The 25532-nt window shown below is 38.6% G+C and overlaps 1 protein-coding gene across 1 annotated transcript in view; it reads right to left on the reverse strand.

The window, feature by feature from the left end:
* sema3c (sema domain, immunoglobulin domain (Ig), short basic domain, secreted, (semaphorin) 3C) overlaps positions 1-25532 on the reverse strand; it is a 99606-nt gene that overhangs the window by 3675 nt on the left and 70399 nt on the right. Inside the window, exons 8-17 of the mRNA XM_022671463.2 lie at positions 22706-22848; positions 22500-22614; positions 21019-21088; positions 19450-19594; positions 18231-18453; positions 15598-15686; positions 13711-13752; positions 11203-11360; positions 8573-8640; positions 4920-5050 (exon numbers count right to left, since the gene is read on the reverse strand). Coding sequence (XP_022527184.2) covers positions 4920-5050; positions 8573-8640; positions 11203-11360; positions 13711-13752; positions 15598-15686; positions 18231-18453; positions 19450-19594; positions 21019-21088; positions 22500-22614; positions 22706-22848 — 1184 coding nt within the window. The remainder of the gene's footprint in view (positions 1-4919; positions 5051-8572; positions 8641-11202; positions 11361-13710; positions 13753-15597; positions 15687-18230; positions 18454-19449; positions 19595-21018; positions 21089-22499; positions 22615-22705; positions 22849-25532) is intronic.

Raw genomic sequence — 25532 nt, forward strand, 5'->3', positions numbered from 1 at the left:
TCTGCTCAGCTTTAGTGCAGTGAACAGTGACAGCGGTACCTGACATTTACTGTCCTCCACTCTATTACACACTCCTACCTCCAGCTGCTCCACCTTGTATATAAAGTAAAGTCAAAGACAGAAGCTCTGAATCTGCACAGTTTGTGTTGGTCATCCTCTAGTGCCCACAGGACATTGTAGATGGAGTGTACTTAGTCCAGCAGTTACACTAAGATGTTTATAAACTCCAGCAGCACTGCTGTATCTGATCCACTCTTAACACCACATACATCACCACCATGATAGTAAGTGCTAAGAATAATGACCCACCAACCAAATCATAACAATAGCTGCTCTGTGGTGATCTATCTTGTGGGGTCCTGAGTATTGAAGAACAGGGTGAAACAGATACAGGACTACAATCTGTAATTATTATAGAACTACTAAGTGTCGTATATAAACAGTGGAGCAGATAAGACGGACAGTGAGTGCAAAAACAACAGTGTCATAATCTTCTGTTTGATCGGTTTATCTCATAAGGCTTATAAGCTTTTCAGAAGAAAATGACTACATCTATAAATCACTAAAACACACAGCATTGTGCTGTCGTTTGCACACACTTGTCTCTCGGCTCACTGGGAGCGTGAACAGGCTGTTTGATGGTAAACGTGTCTCTCCTGGGACGCCCGCCGCCTCCTTTAGTGAATCAGAACAGCTGAGAGCGGTTCAGCTCCAGCAGCCGCCCGTGACTGAGATGGAGACGGGGTCTGAGAACAGCGTGACAGCTCTGATATCAGACGAGATCAGACGTGACAGAACCTGACGATCTCCAGCAGCCCTGATCTCAGCGGAGAGCTTCAGAGCGCTGATCTGCAGGGAGCTGCTGTATCCAGGTCAGAGCAGCGCTGCACTCTGCCAAAACCAACCAACCACCTGCACCCTGTCAGACACCTGTTTCCCATCTCCTGCTGTCCCATTCAGAAGCTCTTTCTTCTCCTGCACAACATCTGGCCTGATGTTTATACGTGTTAATAGACATTTTTATGGAAAATTGTGTTTTTGGAGCATTTTTGGTTGAAATCATGAAGAACGTGGACTGTTTATCCACCACAGCTAACTAGGGATATAGAAATGCTTCAGACTGAAGCTGAATCAGCTACATTAGGTTTTGTAAGGCTATCATGCAATATTATAATAATAATAATTAATATTCAACACACTAAGAAATGTAAGTACAGATTTGTACTTAAAAGGGTACAAAGCTTGTCGCTGGGGCTATACCTTATATTGAGGTACAAAAAAGTACCTTTCAGTGAAAGTCCTTTTTTGTACCTATGGTTTTTGTGGCAGTAAAGATTATAAACATTATAAACATTATCATCAACTAAATATGGCTCAAAAACTTGATGATCCAAAATTGTCTGGCTTTCAAATAAAAAATGTGCAATTAAATTATATATTGTTTATTGGTACAGTGATGAAGAATACTGAATGTACCTTTTGGCTGGTTAAATGGTACAAAACTGTACTTATTGCTGTTAGAAATGACTTTGTACTTCAGAGGGAACAAATCTGACCCTTTAAAGACCAATATTGTACCATTGAGGGTACAATTATGAAAAGTGTACCTTTGAGTATAAAAAAGTACTCATATCGTACCTCTGTTTTTTAGAGTGAATAATGAAAAGTATTTTTTTTTCTTATGGGCTTAAACATTGAGATGTTCTGTAGTTTTATATTAAAAAAACAATAAAGTCTGTAAATGCTTTGATTGGTAAGTCCTTATTATTGGGTTAGACTGATCTAGATTGGATAAAAAGTGATTACACTGGATGTATCTGGTTTGGGTGGAGTTAGGTTGGGTAGGAATAGGTTAGGTTGGACTGGATTATAATGCAATTAATGGGATTAGATTGTACCAGGCTGGGATGGAATGAGTTAGAGGGGGTTAAATCAAACTTCAAAAAATCAGGGAAGTGAATGTAATTCATTCAAAGCACATCTATTAACTCAAAATGATTGGACTGGACTGGTTTGCATTAGATTTGATTTAATTGGGTTGGTTGGACTGGGCTGAGCTGGATTACATTTAAATTAAATTAAATGGAATGGTTTGGATTGATAGGACTGGACTGCACTGGATTTATTGGACTGGGCTAATTGGATTGGGCTGGTTACACTTGCCTGAACTGGATTACATTTACATGGAATGGACTGTAGGGGTGGGCGATATGGCTCTAAAATAATATCACGATATTTCAGGGTATTTTTGAGATAACGATATACTTGGCGATATAGGAAAACTAAAATAATTCAGTCATTTCAGGAATATAGTATAATAGTATGACAGTATAATCATAATGTGGCAAAATAAATAATATAGCATAAAATAATATAATGCAGCAAAAAATATTGAAGAATATTTAGTGCATGCATATAAACTAAAACAATTATACAATAAATACACCTAAAGCTTCACAGTAAATAATAGACTACTTTTAAGACAGAACAGCTCTATTATCACGATATGGATTTTTAATATCATGATATTTCTGTGTCATGATACAGTGCCCTCCATAATTATTGGCACCCCTGGTTAAGATGTGTTCTTTAGCTTCTCATAAATTGAGTTTTGTTCAAAATAATATAGGACCACGATGGGAAAAAAAAGTAAAGTCCAACCTTTAACTCAAGTAAATTTTAAGGGGGAAATAAAATCCCTGACTAAGAAATAATTATTCTTCATAAAATCACCTGTTCCACAATTATTGGCACCCCTAACAATTCTTAGGAAATAAATTTAATAAAAGTATTTCTGTCACTTCTACAGTAGTTTACGAAGTTGATCAGAGTATGTAGGAACATTTAATTAGTAATTCACAACTTCCTGTTTCCCTGGGGTATAAATATGACGTGACACAGAGGCCATTTATCTTCAACATGGGAAAGACAAAGGAACATACCATTCAAGTGAGGCAGATGTGTGTTGACCTTCACAAGTCAGGCAATGGCTACAAGAAAATCGCTACTCGCCTACACCTGTCCATATCTAGTGTCAGAGGAATTATTAAGAAGTTTAAAACAACTGGAACAGTGGTAAACAAGCCTGGACGAGGACGCAAGTTTATTTTGCCACCACGCACAGTGAGGAGGATGATAAGAGAAATAAAAAGTTCTCCAAAGCTCACTGTTACAGAATTGCAACAAATGGTAGCTTCTTGGGGTCACAAAGTCTCCAAAACAACCATCAGGCACTATCTACATGCCAACAAGCTGTTTGGGAGGCATGCACGGAAGAAACCATTTCTCACTCACAATCATAAACGCAAACGTTTGGAGTTTGCTAAGCGGTACTGGGACTTCAACTGGGACCGTGTGCTTTGGTCAGATGAAACAAAGATAGAGCTTTTTGGCAACAAATGCTCTAAGTGGGTCTGGCGTAACACAAGAGCTGAGTATGCAGAAAAGCACCTCATGCCCACTGTGAAATACGGCGGGGGATCAGTGATGCTGTGGGCCTGTTTCTCTTCTAAAGGCCCTGGGAACCTTGTTAGGGTGCATGGCATCATGAATGCTCTAAAATACCAGGACATTTTAAAACAAAATCTGGTGGCTTCTGCCCGAAAGCTGAAGATGGGTCGTCACTGGGTCTTTCAGCAAGATAATGACCCTAAACATGTGGCCAAATCTACACAGAAATGGTTCACCGCACACAGAATCAAGCTCCTCCCATGGCCATCTCAGTCCCCAGACCTCAACCCCATTGAAAACCTGTGGGGTGAGCTGAAGAGGAGAGTGCAGAGGAGAGGACCCAGGTCGTTGGATGATTTAGAGAGAATGTGCAAAGAGGAATGGTCAAAGATCCCTCTTTCTGTATTCTCCCATCTTGTGAAACATTACAGGAGAAGATTAGGTGCTGTTTTGTTGGCAAAAGGGGGTTGTACAAAGTATTAACATCAGGGGTGCTAATAATTGTGGCACACATGATTTGATGTTAAATAATTATTTCTTAATGTGGGATTTTTTTCCTACTGAATAAATTCACTTGAGTTAAAGGTTGTATTTTACTCTTTTTTTCCATCGTGGTCCTATATTATTTTGAACAAAACTCAATTTATGAGAAGCTAAAGAACACATCTTAACCAGGGGTGCCAATAATTATGGAGGGCACTGTATATTGTATACGATATAATATTGCCCACCCCTAATGGACTGGTTTGAAATGATAGGAATTGTTTGTATTGATAAAATTAAACTGGGCTGGACTGCACTGGTTTGGATTGGATTACATTTGAATGGAGTGGAGTGGTTCGGATTGATAGGACACCACTGGACTGTCCAGCAAACCAGTCCAGCACTGCACTGGACTGAACTGGTTTGGTTTGGATTGGGTTTATTGGACTTGCCTGACTGGATTACATTTGAATAGAATGGACTGGTTTGGAACAATATGACTGGTTTGGAGTGACTTGGGTTGGTTGAACTGGACTGAATTGGTTTACATTTAAATGGAGTGGAGTGGACAGGACTGGGCTGGATTAGGCTGGATTGGATTGGACTAGGTTGGGTTGGGAGGGGATGGGTAGCGATGGAATGGAATGGGATGGATTGGACTGGGCTGGATTTGGTTGATTGGACTATCGTGAACTAGATTACATTTGAATGGAATGGAATGGACTGGTTTAAACTAGATTGGTTTAGATTGGATTGGTTGAATCAAACTGAATTGACACACACTGAAACAAATCAAATTGAATTGGATCAAATTGACCCATAATCATGATCCTGCCGCTGTGATGTCAGAGGCTGGGAATGTTATCATGTAATGTAATTAAAGAATGTGATTATATCACATGATTACGATATTATGTTTCTAATGAAGTGGATGATTAGAGACAGGTTCATTGAGTTGCATTGTGTGTGTGTGTGTGTGTATTAACCTCTTTCCTGCGGTCGTTGTCTCTCTGGATGAGCCAGCGGACCGAGGCCTGGGGTGATTTGGGAATACACTCCAGAAACGTGGTGTTATTCCTGATCCCGTACTGCAACATCTCCACTGCATTCCTGTAGGCTGATCCAGTACAGCAGACTATTAGTAATACAGTAACACACACACACACACACAGACACCCACGCACATCTGGCCTTATAGAAACCCGCCAGCTCACACACTAAAGAAACAGCTGCTCATTATTCTGAAAGCACATCAGAGGTCAAAGGTCGTGCAGTGCATTGTACATGGGTCTAAACTGTTAGTAGTTGGACAGAGTTTATTTAAAGTTCTTAAATAATTGAATTAATAATTAGATTAGTTATGAACAAACTCATTTAGAGCGGCTTTTGTCTAAATTTGTGTGTGTGTGTGTATTTAACAATCCTCCTTTCACAGTGTCAGTGTGTACTAGTGATACACCATATTACCACCCATAGTGGACAGTGCAGTACGGGGTAGTTATGGTGACCGGCAGCATCTGGCTAGAATTGTCCATGTGAACAGACAAGATAGAGTACATCCACATTCAGCTGGGTTTGGTTCAAAGGAATAAAACTGAATCAAATAAAGTTGAGTCTACTCTCGTTGAGGTCAGGTCCAGTGCGAGTGTTTGGTAACCTGATGGTGACCAGCGGCATCTGGCTAGAATTGTCCATTGTCCATTGTACAGAAATCACATCCACATTCGGTTGAGTTTTGTTCAACAGAATCAAATCAAATTTAAAAAAGTTCAGTTAAATCTGCTCAGGGCATCACTTAGCACTGGTGTCCACTGGCCTGATGGTGACCAGCGGCATCTGGCTAGAAACACCAAACACCAAAACACCTCTGTTAATGAAATTTTAATATAATAATAATTAATATAAATATACTGACACACCAAAAGTCATGGGACACAGTACTAGTATCATGGAAGCTAAAGAATGCTGAACTGAGCTGCAGGATATGTGAGGTCTGCAGACAGAGATCTCTACACAAATATCCTAGCTTTTAAATTATCAATCTTAGATTCAGATTGAAACAGATACTTTTGATTCTCTATTAACTTCAGTTGAATCGATTTAAATACAATACTGACACAATACTAGTCCCATATCATTTGGATCGTCAGTGTCTTTATATTAAAAAAATACATAAAATGAGGGTTTTGGTGCTTATTCACTGTGGGGACTGAAGAGAAAGTATTGTGACGAAGCCGATCTGTAAAGGGTGTGATTATTTCTCAGCACTGATGAGTAAGAATGGTGTGTGTGTGTGTGTGTGTGTGTGTGTGTGATTGGGAGTGTATCAGTGAATAATGAACTGGGTCAGTATCAGCTGCACCACCAACTAAACACCACATCTGTCTAAACCACACCAGAACCAATTAGTTACATCAGCAGATGCTCCGGTCCCTGAACACCGTTTACACACATACACACTCTCTCTCTCTCACACACACACACACACACACACAGACTCACTCACAGTGAGAAGAGAGAGTGCAGGGGAATTTGTGAGAAAATTTTGGGAATTTGCGAAGGAGAGATATAGATAGAGAAGACATTATTCGTGAGAAATAAAGAAGAAAACATGAGAAAAGGAGAAAAAGAAGGCAGGGGAGAGGTAGAGAGAAGGAAAGGAGTGTGAGGAAAATAGATACTGTGAGGAAAAGAAGCGAAGTGAAAGTCAGATGGAAGGCACTAAACAGGAAATGAGAGAATGGGAGAGGGAGAGATAGGAGAGAATGAGAAAGAGGGAGTGTGAGAAAAAGGGAAAGAGTGAGAAAAGTAAGGAAGAAAGAAAGAAGAGGGAGGGAAAAACTGGGGAATAAAGAAGTAAGAGACACATTGGAGAAAGAGCAACAAAAGAGAGGAAAATTTGAAAGATTTTTTTCTTTCATTTAAACCTAAATAAATTTATCATTTAGACATTTAATAACTAACATATTTAACATAATAACTGTTATGAATTGTCACTGTAAGGCCCAATCCCATTTCACCCCTTGGCCCTACCACTTACCCCTACCCCTAAGAATTGGGACAACTCTTCGAATGCCAGATATGTCATCAGGAGAGCTAAAGTTCAGTAACCTAGCTGCTGGTTTATTAGTTTTCTTTAGGGCTTTATTGTATGTTTTCAGAAAGGGGGGAGATGAATTATTATTGTCAATTTCTTAACTCTTCTGTGATTGGGAGCTAAAATTAGCTTTAATTAGCTTTATTTAATTTTTTTTTCCTTCTACCTTAAATGCTGCAGCTCCTGCCATCTTTTGCACCATTTAATGTGGAACTGGAAAGTTAGTTAGCTAGTTACTGAGACAAACTACTACTACTAGTAGTCTTTTTTTATGCTTTTTATGAAGAATTCGACCATAAAACATTAAAACTACGCATTAAACTATGGTAATATAGTGCTAATTGTCACTTTTAACAAGAAAATACTTCCACTTGTGGGTTTCTCTGGTCTCTTGTTCCGCAATATTATCAGTGATTCTAAAACTTCTCAGTTTGAAGTGTTCATTTGAAAAATTTACGCTACGTGTCAGAAATGGGCCAAAGAGTCTAAAAGCGGTGAGAGTGAAGTTATAGCGCAGAAAAACAAGCAAAAGAGTCTAAAAGCGGAGAGAGTGTGCGCATTTCTAACTCAGAAAAACGGGCCAAAGAGTCTAAAAGCGGAGAGGGTGCGTATTTCTAGTGCAAAAAAAACAGGCCAAAGAGTCTAAAAGCGGAGAAAGTGCGTATTTCTAGTGCAAAAAAAACGGGCCAAAGAGTCTAAAAGCGGAGAGGGTGCGTATTTCTAGTGCAAAAAAAACAGGCCAAAGAGTCTAAAAGCAGAGAAAGTGCGCATTTCTAGCGCAGAATAACGCGGCAAAAGAGTCTAAAAGCGGAGAGAGTGCGTATTTCTAGCGTAGAAAAACTGGGCAAAAGAGTCTAAAAGCGGCGAGAGTGAAGTTATAGCGCAGAAAAACAAGTCAAAGAGTCTAAAAGCGGAGAGAGTGTGCGCATTTCTTGTGCAAAAAAACAGGCCAAAGAGTCTAAAAGTGGAGAGGGTGTGCATTTCTAGCATAGAAAAACGGGACAAAGAGTCCAAAAGCAGAGAGAGTGTGCATTTCTAGCGCAAAAAAAAAAACGGCCAAAAAGTCTAAAAGCGGAGAGTGTGCATTTTTAGCAAAGAAAAAGGGAAAATTAGTCTAAAAGTTGTCGTAATTAAGGAGTTTAATATTAATAGACATCATGAAATGAAACATCAATTTGAAAAATCTTAGTTTACACAACACTGTCAAAGATAAAGATAGTAAGTCAAGTAAAATGATGTGTAAATAAAAGTAATCAGGGAAATGTATTATTTAAATATTTCATTATTTGTTTTATTTCAGAGTCTTCGGCCCGTGACTTCAAATATATTTCTCATTCTGGCCCCCAACAAAAAAGTTTGGACACCCCTGATCTGGGGGAAATGACTACACACTGATGTTGAGTAAGGGGTGGGGCAAGCCCAGTAGCCAAAGGGAAATATATTCACTCTTTAAAAAGTTGCACAGCCATCATTAGTTGAGGGAGAAAATAGAGAATTAATAAAGAGAGAAAATAAGGTAAAATCGTGTCTTGGCATTGGTACCTTTAAGATTGAAGCCCCGGCACTGTGTGAGAGGATTTCCGTGCATGATGTCCTGTCTTCTGCTTCTCCTGAAACCACACCCCCCCAAAAAAAAACCATAATCCCCATCAGCACTGACACCACTGTAACCACCGACACCACGGTAACCAACTCACATCAAATATTTATACAGATTCAGTTTCATTTTAATGTTCCACAGCTTCATACTTCATTACCAGGGGATATCCAGTCTCACACACACACACTGTTATTACAAGTGGATGAAAGCTGAACATCTGTAGAGGGCCCAAGTTAAATCTGAGCTTTGTCTGACTGCAGTACTGAAGCTGACGGCAGCAATTACTGCTAAAAGCTGAAGACGGTGATAGTTGTAATGCAGTGAATTTTTATCTGTGTGAATGGAGTGTTGATGTATTAGAGTGATTACAATATTCGAATAAAGGTTTTTGGGGGAAACTGTACAATTGAAATAAGGCTCTAGTACCCTGTTGGAGGCTCTAGCCTAGATACAAGATGAGAGACTGTTGAACATGGAGGTATACAGATTCTGTATTGCATCCTGCAGCACATTTACCTATAGATGTTGCAGCTGGACCTGTAGATCCTGCTCTACACTCGTTTAAACAGAACCTAGATTGACTGGTGAAGACCGTATGATTCCAGACCATAGCAGTTCAGGTTTCTGTGATAGTGGCTGGTTGATAGACGACTTACATGGTGGGTAGAAGCATGTCTAGCAGTCATCTATCTCTCACCAAGAGGTACACTACCCAAAGGTTTCATCTGAGAGCCTTTTACTAGGGCAGTGGGTGTAGAATTTGTATGTCTCTTGGGAGCATAAAAGTCCCAGTATATAACTAGACCACACCTGTAATCATTTATATATCTGTCTAAGACAGGGGTCTCAAACTCATTTTTGCCGAGGGCCACATTGGCATATTGGCTGTCCTCTGAGGGCCAGATGTAACTTATAAATATAAGAAAATGTAACCAGATGTAATACAAAATGAATGTAATTACTCCTTAATGTTAAATAACTCTCAATATACTATTTATTCAATCAAATATTACAGTTGCATGGAAAAATGGTTGCTTGTTGCTCTATTAACATAAATCCTTTTAATGTATAAGTTATATTAACTTTGATCAAAACGTTTGATACTGAAATAAGGCTTAATAAATATAAAATCAAAAATTGTGAGCTGTGACAGATTTAGCATTTCCTCAGATTTAGCAGTTCCTCATCCAACCACTAGTCGGAGCTGCAGCTGCAGCACCACAAGCCCGCAGTCTTTGCTTTGTCAGAGCTACAGCCCAGCCACGGGCTACAGGGCTCAGCTGAGCCAGTCTGGAGCGTTTTTAAAAATTTGTAAGTTCTTCTGTGTATGAAATAAAATAACCCCACTAACCGGATAATACAGCTCTCTACAGTTCATCTTTCAGCCCAAGCAGCTAACAGCAGCAGTTTAGAGCAGCGTCACGGAGGCACTGCTCGGATTACATTATAAACGCGCTGCTAACCTCAGGATGTTTATAACTACGGAGTTTAGTGGACACACCACGGCTGCAAGGTTAGACTGTTGAAGGCTACTGAAGACTACTAAAGCAGGCAACGCAGCGTAAGCAAAAAAAAAACAAAAACCACACACACACACCAAAATACAAGTTAAGATAAAATATGAAAACGAACATAATAAAGCATAAATAATTAAATTGAATTGCGGGCCAGATGTGTGTTTATTTTGTTAACCCGTGAGGGGCCGTATGAAACCGCGTCGCGGGCCGCATGTGGCCCGCGGGCCTCTACTTTGAGACCCCTGGTCTAAGACATAACCGCATGCTGAGTTTTGCATTAATATACAGCTCTGAAAAAAAGAGACCACTTAAAATGATATGTTTCTTTGATTTTACCAAATTAAAAACCTCTGGAATATAATCAAGAGGAAGATGGATGATCACAAACCATCAAACCAAACTGAACTGCTTGAATTTTTGCACCAGGAGTGGCATAAAGTTATCCAAAAGCAGTGTGTAAGACTGGTGGAGGAGAACATGCCAAGAGGCATGAAAACTGTGATTCAAAACCAAAGTTATTCCACCAAATATTGATTACAGAACTCTTAAAATTTGAAGTATGAATATGATCTTGTTTTCTTTGCATTATTTAAGGTGTGAAAGCTCTGCATCTTTTTTGTTATTTCAGCCATTTTTCATTTTCTGCAAGTAAATGCTCTAAATGACAATATTTTTATTTGGAATTTGGGTGAAATGTTGTCCGTAGTTTATAGAATAAAAAAACAATGTTCATTTTACTCAAACATATACCTTACAATAGCAAAATCAGAGAAACTGATCCAGAAATTGAAGTGGTCTCTTAATTTTTTCCAGAGCTGTTTATTGGTTGCACTGCATTCTGTCATGGTTATGCTGGTCACAGCTTTTTGAAATAATGTGAATCTGGAAGTTGGACCAATAGAAATGTTCCAAAATGACTTTGAATTAAAGTCTTATTACACTGACTTCAACTAAAAGTTAAGAAATGATTTCTCTCGTTCTGTAATGTTGCTGTTTCAGAGATTTTTTTTTTTTTAGGGCAGTAATGATAGTAAAAGTAGTAAAAGTGTGTGTACCTCTTTCCGGTGGGGTAGAATCGGGAACAGCTCAGTCCGTCCCAGGCGCAGTACGGATCCCGTGCCAGGCAGCAGTCGGCACACGCTGTGCCGTACGCATTGCAGCGATGCAAAGACACCTGGGATACGCCGTACTCCGAGCTGACGTATAGCTGTTGCTGTAAAACAGAGGAGATCAACCAGTTTTCTCTTTATTTAACCACCAATCGCTGACCAGATAATGACCCTCATCACATCCTCACTGCAGCCTCACCTCCAGCACCAACACTGCACCAGCATCTACACTATCTGTCCAAATGTTTGTGGACACTCCTTAATGAATGCAGCATTCAGCTACTTTAAGTTGTCATAACTAGACAGTGAAGACTTCTACTCAAATAAAGCAGAAATAGCTATTTTTAATCACAAACCACATAATTATGTAATAAATCAATATTAGAGTGTTATTAGTCTATTCTGTCTTCACTATGACTTATTCACTATCTGCTATTAATTATTCATTATCCACTATGAATTGTTCAGTATCTACTATGGTTTATTCAGCATCGACAATTAATTATTTAATATTCACTTAAGATCATTCTTAATAACACTTTGGTCCCAATGTCTGCAATAATTGTTTAGTTACACATTAACCCTTATGTAATAACAGTGTTATTAACTACTAGTGTACACACTAATTACAGGTTATGTAATTACACGTGTCTAAAAGTCAGTCTTACTAGAAAATCTTCCCATGATGAAATATATAAAATAATTTTTGTATTATTTAAAAAACAAATCACAAAGCACTACATTGATTATCGTTTTTTTTAACACTATAAAGCGCACTGGTTTATAAGGCACATTATCAATGAATGTTTATTTTTTGGTCCATTTTCATACACAAGTCGCACTGGATTATAAGGCACATTATGCAACACTGGAACAGGGGTGTCGACATGTTTTCCTTCCAATTCAGCTAAGTTGAGTAAACAAAACTGTAATTCTTGAATAAACGAAAGTCAATTGAGCACTAGATGTTAATCTACACTGATTTCTCTTTTGAAAACTGTTTATTTGGGTGAGTAAAGCGCTTCCATTTATTTACAGTAGCTTAGATTTAAGTAAGCTAGGGTGATATTAGCTAGCGGCTAGCTGGTTTTATCATGGTAAACACGCAGGCTACAGGCTAATAATACTCACCTCTGAACGACAAAAGAGCTAGCACTTAGCACAGTTAGCGGGTAATGCTAATGCTGCCCCAGCAGTGCTAGCCGGGGTTAGCAGCAGGGTACAGGCCAATAATACCCATCTCTGAATAGCAAAAAAAGAGCTAGCACTTAGCTTAGTTAGTGGCTAATGCTAATACTGCTGGAGAACTAAACTGAAACTCCTGTATATAACTCTGTACTTCAGCGGAGTGGATTTACTGCTCCTTGAAACTTGACTGGTAAAACACATTAGGCACACAAACATAAGGTACACTGGATTATAGGGCACACTGATGATGTTTTGGGGAAAAAAATAAGGATTTTATGTGTACATTATAGTGCAAAAAATACCACTTTTGTATGTGAACTTTTGTATGTGAAAACTCACACACGTCCTCTATTACACACAAAAGTGATGTTCAATTACATTATCTGTACCGCTGTAATAAACCTGTACCAATGTGTATTTCACCAGTAGTTACACTGTTATAACATTATCGTATATAACAGTAACTACACAGTTATTATAAAACTTTATAATACTCTCTAAAATCCACAGTGGATAAATTTACAATTACAATTACTTACATTTATGATCCACAATGATGTATTTGTTATCCACTATAAATTAGTAGTATCATAAAAAGTAGTATCTGCTATTATTCACTATCCACTATGAATACTTTTGTATGCAATATTAATTATCCAAAATCTTATATGAATCAATAAGTACTATTATAAAACTTGTTCATAAAAACAAAAGTAGACAATTATTTAAAGAAAGAATAAGCAAATAATTGAATATGATAATAATGTTCCCCTGCTGGATTATCTGTGCAAAGCATGCACCAGAAAAATACATCCAGGTTATAAAGTAAGAAATGTATTGATTTCATTATAAACAGTTTAAATAGTTAAAATATCTTCTGTTTAATTTGTTTGTGTATTTGTTTGTTTGTTTGTTTAAAATCACCTATGGGTAATAGATCCCTAATAATTTGGCTATGATTAAAAATTAAAGCAATTTATTTTTGTTCAAATAGAGAGTTTTTTTTTATAATTTGATGGTTCAGGGTTTTTATTTCTGGGTTAAGATCACATGTCTAGTTAGGCACGTGAGTCTCGTAGCTACAGAATGAAGCTTCAGACAGCAGGCATGACTTGGCAGATCAGCTGAATGCTGGGAAACACTATAAATTCCACTTTTCTGCTGAACGTTCACTTTAATACCACACAGCTCTGACACGAGGAGCAGAGCAGACCACAGGTCCAGAAGCTGTGGATCAGAACAGAACCGCTAATTACAGCTCTTTACCTTCTTGGAGGAGATCCTGAGGTTGGTGATGGGGGCCTGGTTCTGCAAACGGAAAAATAGAATAAAAACCAAACATCAGAGCTTGTTACTCACAACCACAGATATTCACACCATCCTCTCCTCTTCCTGCACTCGTCTATTTCTCTACGTTTTCGCCATTTATTTCTCATTATTCAGTATCCACTATAAACTACTGAGTAGTAACTATGGATTAATCAGTATCCACCATAAATTATTTTGTAATTATTGTGATTTTTTCAAAACGTATTGTGAAGTATTTAATATACAATGGCTTTCCAAAGTATTTAAACCCCTATAATTTTTTTTCACACTTTTGAAACTTTTTAAATTTATTTTATTGAGATTTTAAGTGATAAACCAACACAAAGAAGCACATGATTGTGAAGTGAAATGAAAATGATTCATCTTTCCTATGTTAATAGTAGAGCCACCTATAGCTAAAATTACAGCTGCAAGTCTTTTGGGGTTTGTCTCTACCAGCTTTGTGCATCTAGAGACTGAGATTTTTCAGCAAATTCTTTCTAAATTGCTGAAGCTTAGCCAAGTTGGATGGAGAGTGTCTGTAAACAGCAATTTTCATGTCTTGCCACAGATTTTAGGTGGTATTTAGGTCAACTTAGAACTTAGAACTTTGACTCGGCCATTCTAACACAAACGTTCTTTGATCTAAACCATTCTACTGTAGCTCTGGCTGTATGTTTATGGTCATTGTCTTGCTGGAAGGTCCCTACAAGTCTTTTGTTTTGTTTTCTTCCAAGATCACCCTGTATTTAGTCCCATCTATCTTCCCATTAACTCTGACCAGCTTCTCTGTCCCTGCTGAAGAAAAGCATCTCTACAGCATGATGCTGCCACCACCATGCTTCACAGTGGGGATTGTGTGTTCAGGGTGATGAGCAGTGTTACTTTTTTCCAGCACACATAGCGCTTTGCATTTAGGCCAAAATGTTCAACTTTGGTCCCATCTGACCACAGTACCTTCTACCACATGTTTGCTGTGTTCCCAACATGGCTTGTGACAAACTGCAAATAGTGATTCTAATGTCTTCTTTTATCAGTGTTTTTTTGCCAACATAAAAACAGATCTGTGGAATTAAGGCCTTATAGTTGTCCTGTGGACAGATCCTACAACCTGAACTGTGTATTTCTGCAGCTCCTCCAGAGTGACCATGGGCCCCTTGGCTGCTTAGTGCTTCTTGGGATTTTTAAAGCTTGGGGTATCTTTATAACATAAATCTGCTCCACAACTTTCTCTCCACAAAAATCTCTGACCTGTCTGGTGAGTTCCTTGGTCTTAATGATGCTGTTTGATCACTAGTGTTCTCTAACAAACCACTTCACAGAACAGCTGTATTTATTCTAACACTAAATTACACACAGCTGGACTCTATTAACTAATTAAGTGACTTCTGAAGTAAGTTGATTGCTCTGGATTTTATTTTGCAGTTTCAAAATAAATAGGACTGAATAGTTTTGCCCATCACACTTTTCCCCAGATTTTGATTTGAATAAATATTTGACCATGTTGATCATTTCATATCATCCCACTTCACGAGTATGTGCTACTTAGTGTTGGTCTTTCACTTAAAATCTCAATAAAACACACTTAAGTTTGGGGTTGTAAGGTGAGAAAATGTGAAAAAGTTCTGTATTCTGTATCCACTATTCACTATTCAGTATCAACTACAAATTATTTTCTTAGTATTTACTATGAGTTATTCACTATGAATGAATCAGTATCCAATAAAAAATTTATTTACTATATACATAGAATTATTCTGTACCCACAACAATCTGTTCTAACTTGTGTAAAACATGGATAATATGTCCCCTTTAAAGCTAAAGCTTGCTGGCCGTAGTTCAGACCTTAAACACCTCCAGTTCCTCCAGTATCAGGTCATCTCCCAGTGAACGGTTAGTGGGCAGAACCACCACCTTCTGCACTGTGCCTTTATCTGGAGTAGTACAGAGAGAGAGAGAGAGAGAGAGAGAGAGAGAGAGTTAGGGTGAGAGAGGGGTAAGCAGACCCAATAGTACCAGTTAATCCAGCGATATTACAGAACTGACCTTTCATAATATTAGAACCACCTGCCTATATATTTTTATGGGTCCCCATTTTGTCACCAAACCAGTTCTGACTTAGCAAGGTCAGACTCGACTCTACAAGAGTTCTGAAGGTGTTCTGTGATATTCTGAGGTGGGCGGAGCCTCCATGACCATCAATGAGTCTTGTACACCCATGATCCTGTTGTTGGAGTCACTGCATACCAGAAACACCCCACAAGACCTGTCTGATGTTCTGAAGCTGTTCTGACCCAGTATTGTATATCACACACTGAACAAAATGATGCGTAAAATTTACTTTAAAAAACTTAAGTACTTAAGTAACTTCAACTCAGTTTTAAGACTTAAATGTTACATAGAGTAAATAAGTGAACTGAACTTCAGTCAATCCTTTCTTTTAATAAATTTTACTTAATTTATTTTAGCTGAATCAATCCTTTCTTTTAGTAACCTTTACTTAATTTCTGCATATAATATTACCTAATTACAATTACTTAATTTATGTTATTATATATAATTTTAGTTAAAACACACATTCAAATATTTACATAATCTCAAAGATTTATTTACTATGGGTATACTAAAAAAAGAATGTATCACATGCCATCCACGTGTTGAGACAGTGTAATATGTGTGTTTTAACTAAAAATATTTACATTTCAGGAATTATAATATATTATGTATCATAAATTATTTGAGCAATATAAATTAAGTAATTGTATTTAGGTAATATTGTATGCAGAAATTAAGTAAAGAAAGGATTGATTCAACAAAAATAAATGAAGTAAAGTTTACTAAAAGAAAGGATTGACTGAAGTTCAGTTCACTTATTTACTCTGTGTAACATTTAAGTCTTGAAACCGAGTTGAAGTTACTTAAATTCATATTAAATTAAATTTACTTGAAAAGAGCAAATGAGAAGCATATTTTTTTTCAGTGCATTTCTTATGTTTGTTCAGTTTTCCTGCTTCAACACCAATTAACTACTTCACAAACTGACTGTTCACCCGTTACCTAATATATACACTATACAAACAGCTCTATTATAGGGGGCACCAGACCATTAGATCACCTGGAGGTGTAGAAGTAGACAGTCTGTCATATGAGTGTATGGCTTTGCTCTTAAAGAGGCAGACTGGTTCAATCAAAGCAAACAAGTAAACTGGGAGCAGTGTGTGTCCGCTGTGGAGGGTCTTTTTGAGGACAGTCTGGTTCAGAGTGTGTTTGTGTTTAATAAGGTGAGACAGAGCCGAGCTCAGAGAGAGGGTTCTGGAAACCCCCGAGCCGGTTCCTCTGTCTGCGGCGGAGAGGTGGACGGCGTTCCTGGCCACTGATCAGGAATTCAGCTGGAGAGAGAGGGAGGCTCAGAAACACTAACAGCTGGAGCATCATACACTAACACACACACACACACTAACAAACACACACTAACACACACACACACACACACACACACTAACACACACACACTAACAAACACACACTAACACACACAGGCTTCACTCCCATGGTTTATTAGACTGGTGCAGTAACACACCTCCAGTAGTGGGCACTGTGGGCTGCAGTCTGGTGCCTGCGGGTAATATATCTCTCTCTATCTCAGCTCTTTCTCTTTTTCTTTCTTTTTTTAAGCTCTGCATAATTTTTGTTATTTCAGTCATTTCTCGTTTTCTGCAAATAAATGCTCTAAATGACGATATTTTGATTTGGAATTTGGGAGAAATGTTGTCCGTAGTTTATAGAAAAAAACATCAATGTTCATTTTTCTCTCTTTTTCACCATGTGTAGTTAACTCTCTCTCTCTCTCTCTCTCTCTGTCTCTCTTACTCTCTCTCTTTAATATGTAACTATGTGGTAATAAAACACTTCCAGACAATAATTATGTTTTATTAGATGACTAATAAAGGTAAAAATGCTCTATGTTACTCCTTTCTATTCATCCTTCCTTTCTTCTTTTTTCTCCTTCTTGGCCCCCACTCACCACCTCACCCCAAATTTACCCCATCTGTTGAGCTGTTGGCACGCTGGAGTCTAATGTTGGCATAGTGTAAAATAAGGGGGCGGGATTATCAGAGGGTCAACAGTACCTTAATACTCTGGGTACATGAGAATATGGCCTCTTTTCCATAAATGGTTACTGTGTGCTTGTGTGACGGTAGCTACCGGCATTGTCCAACATTGATACCAGTCTACTGCAGCATTAGTATATAAGGTCCAGCTATGCCAATCAGCAGCATTAATCCCTCCCACTGGAGTGTTAGCTAACCATGCAGTAGAAATGTTGCCCAACTCAGTTTGTTAGCATTCTGTGCTAAATCACATCTGTGTGGAAAAGCTGCTGAAATGGTGACCTCCTGTTCTCAGAACCCTTCAGCCCTGCAGTGGAACAGTGATCCTGATTGTGCTTTAGGGAAGCGAGGTACAGTATATCTCACCTGTGCCGAGGAAGAGCACCCGGTAGAGCCCGTCAGCCGCGGTCACCTGATCCACCACGATGGAGGTGTATTTATACTCAGCGTGAGTTCTGACCAGCAGGGGTCTGCGGCCCACCGGGTAAATCGGGTTAAACATCAGCGGGTGATTCCGCATAAACGTCACCACATCATCCGGAAACTCCTTAGTGCTGCGGATATGAGGAGTGAACGCCCCGCCCGGACACTGAGAGAAAGAGAGAGAAAGAGAGAGAGAGAATGAAGAGTTAATTACTTTAGATTGCTCAACAGCTACTATAAATCATTTAAAGCTGATTACTTTATTTTCCAGATCTATTTATTGCCTTCTGTTTTATTACTGGTTAATAATCAATAATAATTTCATAACCACAATAACAATAAGAGCTGATTTACAGCAGCACAATAACTTGCCATTGAGCAACACTGTGTGACAGAGTGCGCATAAACAACATACCATACATATCATATACAGTACCAGTCAAAAATTTGGACACACCTTATTATTCAATGTTTTTATTTATTTTTTAATGAAGTTATCCAGACTGTTAAGGAACACACAATGAATCATGTAGTAAACTTAACAATAAACATATTCTGTGCAACAGTGGTAACTCTTGGTAAACTTGTTTTTCATTTTCTGGGGTGGTCCTGATAAGAGCCAGTTTCATCATAATATTTTTGAGGATCTTTAATTTTTTGGTGTTCGCTTTTTCATTACTTAGTTGAGCAGTTCTTGTCCTTATATGTATTAGAACATTGTCAAATAGGACTATTCACTGTATACCAACTCTACCTCTTCACAACTTTACAACTTTACAACTTTAAACACATTAAAATGCAAAAAATCAATGAATTGACACTTGACAAGTTTAGCACAGCTGTTTACTGAAAGCTGTTCCAGGTGACTCTACTCATAAAGCTGACTAAGAAACTTCAGCCAAGATGTTCAAAGCTGTCATCTAAACAAGAGGCGCCTACCTTAAATAATCTAAAATACAAAACATAATCTGGTTTAATGTTTAATGTTTAATGTAATGTAATGTAATATTACAGTTTGAATTACTTAAATATTATTAATCTGCAATGCAGAACATTTTAATGTACACTTATTAGAGTGAGTATTAATAGCAAACTCCATATTGTGGAGAATTAGCTGAAAGTTTCTGTCTGTTATGTGTGTGTATACCAGCGTGTTACTCACCGTTCCAGGGCGAGGGTACGGGATGCGCCCCTGAAATGCCACCCACTGGAAATTTGGACCCTCTCTATGAGCAAACGGCCCATTAAACACCGTCAGGATGTCGGCCATGTTGTACACACACACTGCCGAACCCTTAAACACAGAGCTGGAGGGAAACACACACACACACATACATATGAAACATTGCAATAACTTCCTTTTGGTGTTTATTGTACTTCTAACTCTTCCAGCAGCCCCCTAGTTATAAATTCATTCAGTCTAATAGAACTTGAACCCCCCTCTCGGTTATTACACATCACTCTGATCCTAAACCAAGCTTTGACCCTGAATCTAACCCATCCCACACACCCAACCCTAACCCTAAACCTCACCCTGTCCCTAAACCTAGAGTCATTCCCAACTATAACTTAACTCTCATCTCAACCTAAAACCTTAACCTAATTTTTGCTCTGGTCCTAACTTAACCCCTTGGTCTTAATCCTTACCCTAACCCAGTTCTAAAGCTAAACTTAAACCTGATTCTAAACCTAGATCTGATCCTAATCCTAATTTTAACCTAACCTTAACCTCTAAACCTCATCCTGATCCAAAACCTAAACAACATCATAGTCCAAATCCTACCTTTACCCTGTTTTTAATCAAAACCCTGATCTCAACCCCAAACCATTCTATTCATAAATCTAGCCTTTGTTCTAAGTCTCTCTGCAATCCTAACTCCTAAACTCTGCCCCAATCCTCCTATCCTAATACAACCTAGCCTTAAACTAAAATCTTCAACCCTCACTTAACCATTAACTTTTTCAAAACCTAAACACAAAATTCACCTCTTAACCTTGCTCTGAGCCAAATCCTAACCCTAACCAAAACATAACCATAATCTTATCCTATAAATCCTGGTCCCCAATCCCCAATCAAAATCAAAACTAAACATTAACAACCACAGTGTTTCCTAACTCCTGGTCCTAATATTAACCCTTTCAGACCCTGTATACATTACAATTGACATCATGTATTTTCTTTATTTTAAAATGTTTTGTAGCACATACTATTTAAGATCTGGTGTCCATCAGAATAGACCATGAACAGCCAATTAATACGTTTATAAACCAATGGAACACTAGCTTGGCCCCAAGTGCCCACCAAACTGGAAAAACAGTAGTAGCAGAGGCCACTGAGTAGCAGCAAAGTAACAGCTAATTTTTAACAATTGTATGCATTTTAGAACACTTTTAATCATGTTTTTTATTGTTTAGGGATAGTTTATGAAATAGAAATGTCAATAGAAATTTCAATGCCATAGAAATAAAGAAGATATTAAATATTTTAGTTGATTTGATTTATTTGTTGTATAAATTCTATAGTAGAATATAGACAGAAAACAGCATTGTTAATTTTTTTTTCCAACACTTGAGATAATTCAGGTCTAAAAGGATTAACTACAGTATGAGCCTAACCTACCCCTAATCTTATCCTCAATCCAAAACACAAACCTATTGAACAAACATATTTGGCATTTGGCAAATACATTGCTTGATAACTTGACAATTGTAAAGTGTGATGCAGGTTTACCTGGTGGAGGTGAAGATTCCAAACAGCAGGAGACCCTTAGGATTGTCCGTCTCCAGCAAAAACACACTTTCTGTAATCAGATACAAACACACAGTCAGTACTATACAGCATTACTTTTCATATACAGGGGTTGGACAATGAAACTGAAACACCTGCTTTTAGACCACAATAATTTATTGTCCCGACGGACAGTTCTGGTGGAAACAGGAGAGTTGAGGTGCACATTAAATTCTGTCGTGATTTGGGCAGCCATGGTTTTATGTTTTTTGGATACAATCGAAAATCTCTTTCAGACAGCTTCCTCTTGCGTCCACAGTTAATCCTGTTGGATGTGGTTTGTCCTTCTTGGTGGTATGCTGACATTACCCTGGATACTGTGGCTCTTGATACATCACAAAGACTTGCTGTCTTGGTCACAGATGCGCCAGCAAGACGTGCACAAACAATTTGTCCTCTTTTGAACTCTGGTATGTCACCCATAATGTTGTGTAGATTGCAATATTTTGAGCAAAACTGTGCTCTTACCCTGCTAATTAAACCTTCACACTCTGCTCTTAATGGTGCAACGTGCAATTAATGAAGATTGACCACGAGGCTGCTTTAATTTAGCCATGAAAGTTCAAACACTAAAATGACAGGTGTTTCAATTTCATTGACCAACCCCTGTATGTTAGAGTGATTACATTAATATAGTGAGTAGAGGAAAAGTTTATTGGTGAAAACTGTACAGTGTCACAACTGGTCCCATACATGCTTAACTAGCAATACATTTGGTGACCAGAAAGACCAAAAAAAGTGGTGGAAACAATGCTGTGTGGGTGAGCATGATTGTGCTGAAAAACACCAGTTGTAAATCCTAGCATGAGAAAAATAACAAGTGTCTGCAAGATGTTCTGCACATATCACTGAGCTATTAGGGTCCCTTGTATCACTACTAGGGGTGACCAACTATCGTATGCAGTGCTCCCCAGATCATCACACCAGCAGTTTGTTGGGGTAGTGTGTTGCTCCACAGCAAAGGCAAGATCAAAGTGTTCACCACTAGACCACCGTACTGTGTGTGTGTGTGTGTCTGTGTGTGCATCATAGACTGTGTATAGCTGGACAGAGCATCGTCTCTCAAAAGTGAAGCCACCACAGGACGGGCGCTCCCTGCTGTTCGGCTGCAGAAAGCTGTGTAACCCCACCCATCCCCATAGGGTTCAATGGCAAAACAGACAACTTTCAATCACGTTTTTTTCTAATATATTTTAATTCTACCTCCATTATTTAAATGCAGCAGCTACCAATAACAGACCATCAGCTCCACTCCGCTCCGCTCTGCAGCCTGTGACCTCGAGGCAGCCCTCAGGGGCGGGGTTATTTAAATGAGTAGGCTGTCTCTCCACAGTTTTCTCCCTCCTCTTCATTTTCATTGAATGAATGGGAACGGTGACACGGTGTCTGTCTTTTTTTACAGTCTCTGGTGTGCATATACTTACCAAGCTCATCAAAGTGTGTTTCAGTGCCGTCTTCTTCCAGAACAGAACACACCATCCGGGCTTTCAGAAACGTGGTCCATTTATTCACCAGACTGCGCTGACCACCTGTATCATTCTACACACCACAGGTATAAGAGTACTCATTCCAAATGTTTCTCAAACAGACCTCTTTAAAATAATTTATTGAATTAGGATTACACACTTACCGGACACACTCTTGCCACCATGGTGTGGATGTTCTTGGTGTTGCCACTGTTATCCGTCAGTCTCTCTCGGAAGAAGAAGTAGAGCTTGGCATCGTTCGGATCCGATCCATCAGGGATTAAGTGGGCATCAATAAAAACGGGTTCTGGGTCAAAGACAAACAATCGCTACATTTAGGGTAATATTCAGTCACACTTAATATCCATAATATCATCAAACCATTCAAGGAATCAGATTGAAATTCAGTGTGTAAAGGATAAAAGCACAAGCCAAAGCTGGACACCCCTAATCTCCGATGCTTTAGACACTCTGCATCAAGAACCATCAATTTTATATCCCCACAGAATTCGTTTTTAAAAAAGTTATTCAGCTCTGTTCAAAAAAGGTGTGGTTATTGTAAAAGGGCTGGTTATGGGCGGGACCAATAACAGACCGTCAGCTCTGCTCCGCTCTGCAGCCTGTGACCTTGAGGCAGCCCTCAGGGGCGGGGTTATTTAAATGAGTAGGCTGTCTCTCCACAGTCTTTCTCCCTCCTCTGGTCTCTACTGCGCAGACTCGGGTTTCAGGATCGCCAACATGGAGGAAGATTTTAGCTTCATTTTCATTGAATGAATGGGAACGGCGACACAGCGTCCATCTTTTTTACAGTCTCTGCACTGCCTGGCCAAAAAGAAAGTCGCCACCAAAAAAAAGGGTCACACACAGCTTTGATTGTGGCACAGATTCACTGTGGCATTGCTTCTATAAGCTTCTACAATGTAACAAGATTTATTTTAATCCAGTGTTGCATTAATTTTCACCAAGATCTTGCAGCAGCATTGATGATGGTAGAGTCTGACCACTGCACAAAGTCTTCTCCAGCACATCCCAAAGATTCTCAATGAGGTTAAGATCTGGACTCTGTGGTGAACTCTCAATCCATGTGTGAAAATGATGATCTCATGCTCCCTGAATCACTCTTTCACAGTTACAGACCCATGAATCCTGACATCGTCATCTTGGAATATGGCCGTGTCATCAGGGAATAAAAAATCCATTAATGAAATAACCTGGTCTATATTAAGTTCAGAAGCAGAAAAGGACAAAACAGAAAATAAAGACAGATAAAATGCTTTCCTTTGGTCTGAATGAGAATGAAGCTTTGGCTGAAGTATTCAGGCTGATGAACATTAAAGCAGACAGACAGCGAGCGACTCTCACAGGAGGTCTAACATTTCTCTTCTGTACTAATATCCTTCTTTTTCACACATCTCAACCTCATCCTGAGCTCAAACACACACCGGCATGAACAAACATCTCTCCAGCGGGACCTACAGAAACTTTAGACACAGCGTTTCTCACTGTGTTTATTACAGAAGCACAACGTGAGGCTTTTCATCTCACACCAGGACGTGTCTGTGAACTGAACGGGCCTGGCTAGGATTTTAAATGCATAAAGTCAGTTTGAAAGACAGATCAGACACTCGGAATGGATAAATTTACTTACAGTGGCTTGCACAAGTATTTTTTTTCATTTTTCACATTTATCACCTTACAACCACAAAGCTAAATATATTTTATTGAGATTTTAAGTTTTCAAATATTAAATCAAATAAAAATCTGAAAAGTATTCACCTCCTATAGCAAGACTTAGCTGAGCTACCTTTCACTGCAATTACAGCTGCGAGTTATTTGGGGTTTGTCTCTACCACACTCAAAAAAATAAAACCTTGGGTTAATAAAAAAAAAAAATCAACACAACAGTTTGCAATAGACTTTCTGAGTTCTGAGTGAATTCTTGTAGAATTACACTGATCCAAAAAAGTATTTTTAGTAAGGTAAATTTGTTTTTCCGTTATAGTAAAAAAGCATTTTTAAAAAGCATGAACTTAATAACCGTCACTGTAAACAGATATTTTTAAGTTAACTGCACAAAAAAAATATAAAAATAGATCAAAATAGATGGAGAGCATCTGTGAACAGCAATTTGCATGGCTTGCCGCAGAACCGCAATAGGATTTATGTCATTTAAGAGCAATAGGATTTATGTCATTTAAGGATTTATGTCATTCATGGGCCATTCTAACTGAATATTAATATTCTTTGATCTAAACCATTTCACTGTAGCTCTGGCTGTATACTGTATTTAGGGTCATTGTCTTGCTGGAAGGTATATCTCCTTTTTTCCTGTTTATAGGTCTATCTATCATCCCATCAACTCCCATCAACTGAGCAGCTTCTCTGTCCTTGCTGAAGAAAAGCATCCCTACAGCATGATGCTGCCACCAACATGTTTTACAGTGGGTATGTTGTGTTATCTTATCTGACCACAGAACCTTCTACCACATGTTTGCTGTGACTTGTGGTGACACTTCTTATGTCTTTTTTTCAACAATGTTTTTTTTTTCTGCCACTTTTCCATAAAGGAAAGATTTGTAGAGTGTAGGACCTGAGCTGTGAATTTCTGCAGCTTCTCCAGAGTGACCATGGTCCTCTTGGCTGCTTCTCTGACCAGTGCTCTGCTTGTGTGATCTGTCAGTTTGGGTGAACGGCCATGTCTTGGTAGGTGATGGATGATGGACTGAACAGTGCTCCTTGGGATGCTGTTTGGGATATGTTGCTTCACAAAGTATTTTGGTTTGTTTAACGCTTTTAAGTCACTACATGATTACTTTTTTTTTCCCTTCATAGTCAGGATGCCTTCAGTATTCATTAACAATGTAAGAAAAAAAAAAGATGTGATACTGTAGTCATTCAAGTTCATGGAGGTTGGTGGGAGGACAGAAAGCGTGACGTAAAAATCACAGATTATTAATCCAAATGGTCCTGATATTTCTACTGCAGTAAAAA

The sequence above is a fragment of the Astyanax mexicanus genome, chromosome 2, assembly GCF_023375975.1.
Source record: "Astyanax mexicanus isolate ESR-SI-001 chromosome 2, AstMex3_surface, whole genome shotgun sequence".
Lineage (NCBI taxonomy): Eukaryota > Metazoa > Chordata > Actinopteri > Characiformes > Acestrorhamphidae > Astyanax > Astyanax mexicanus.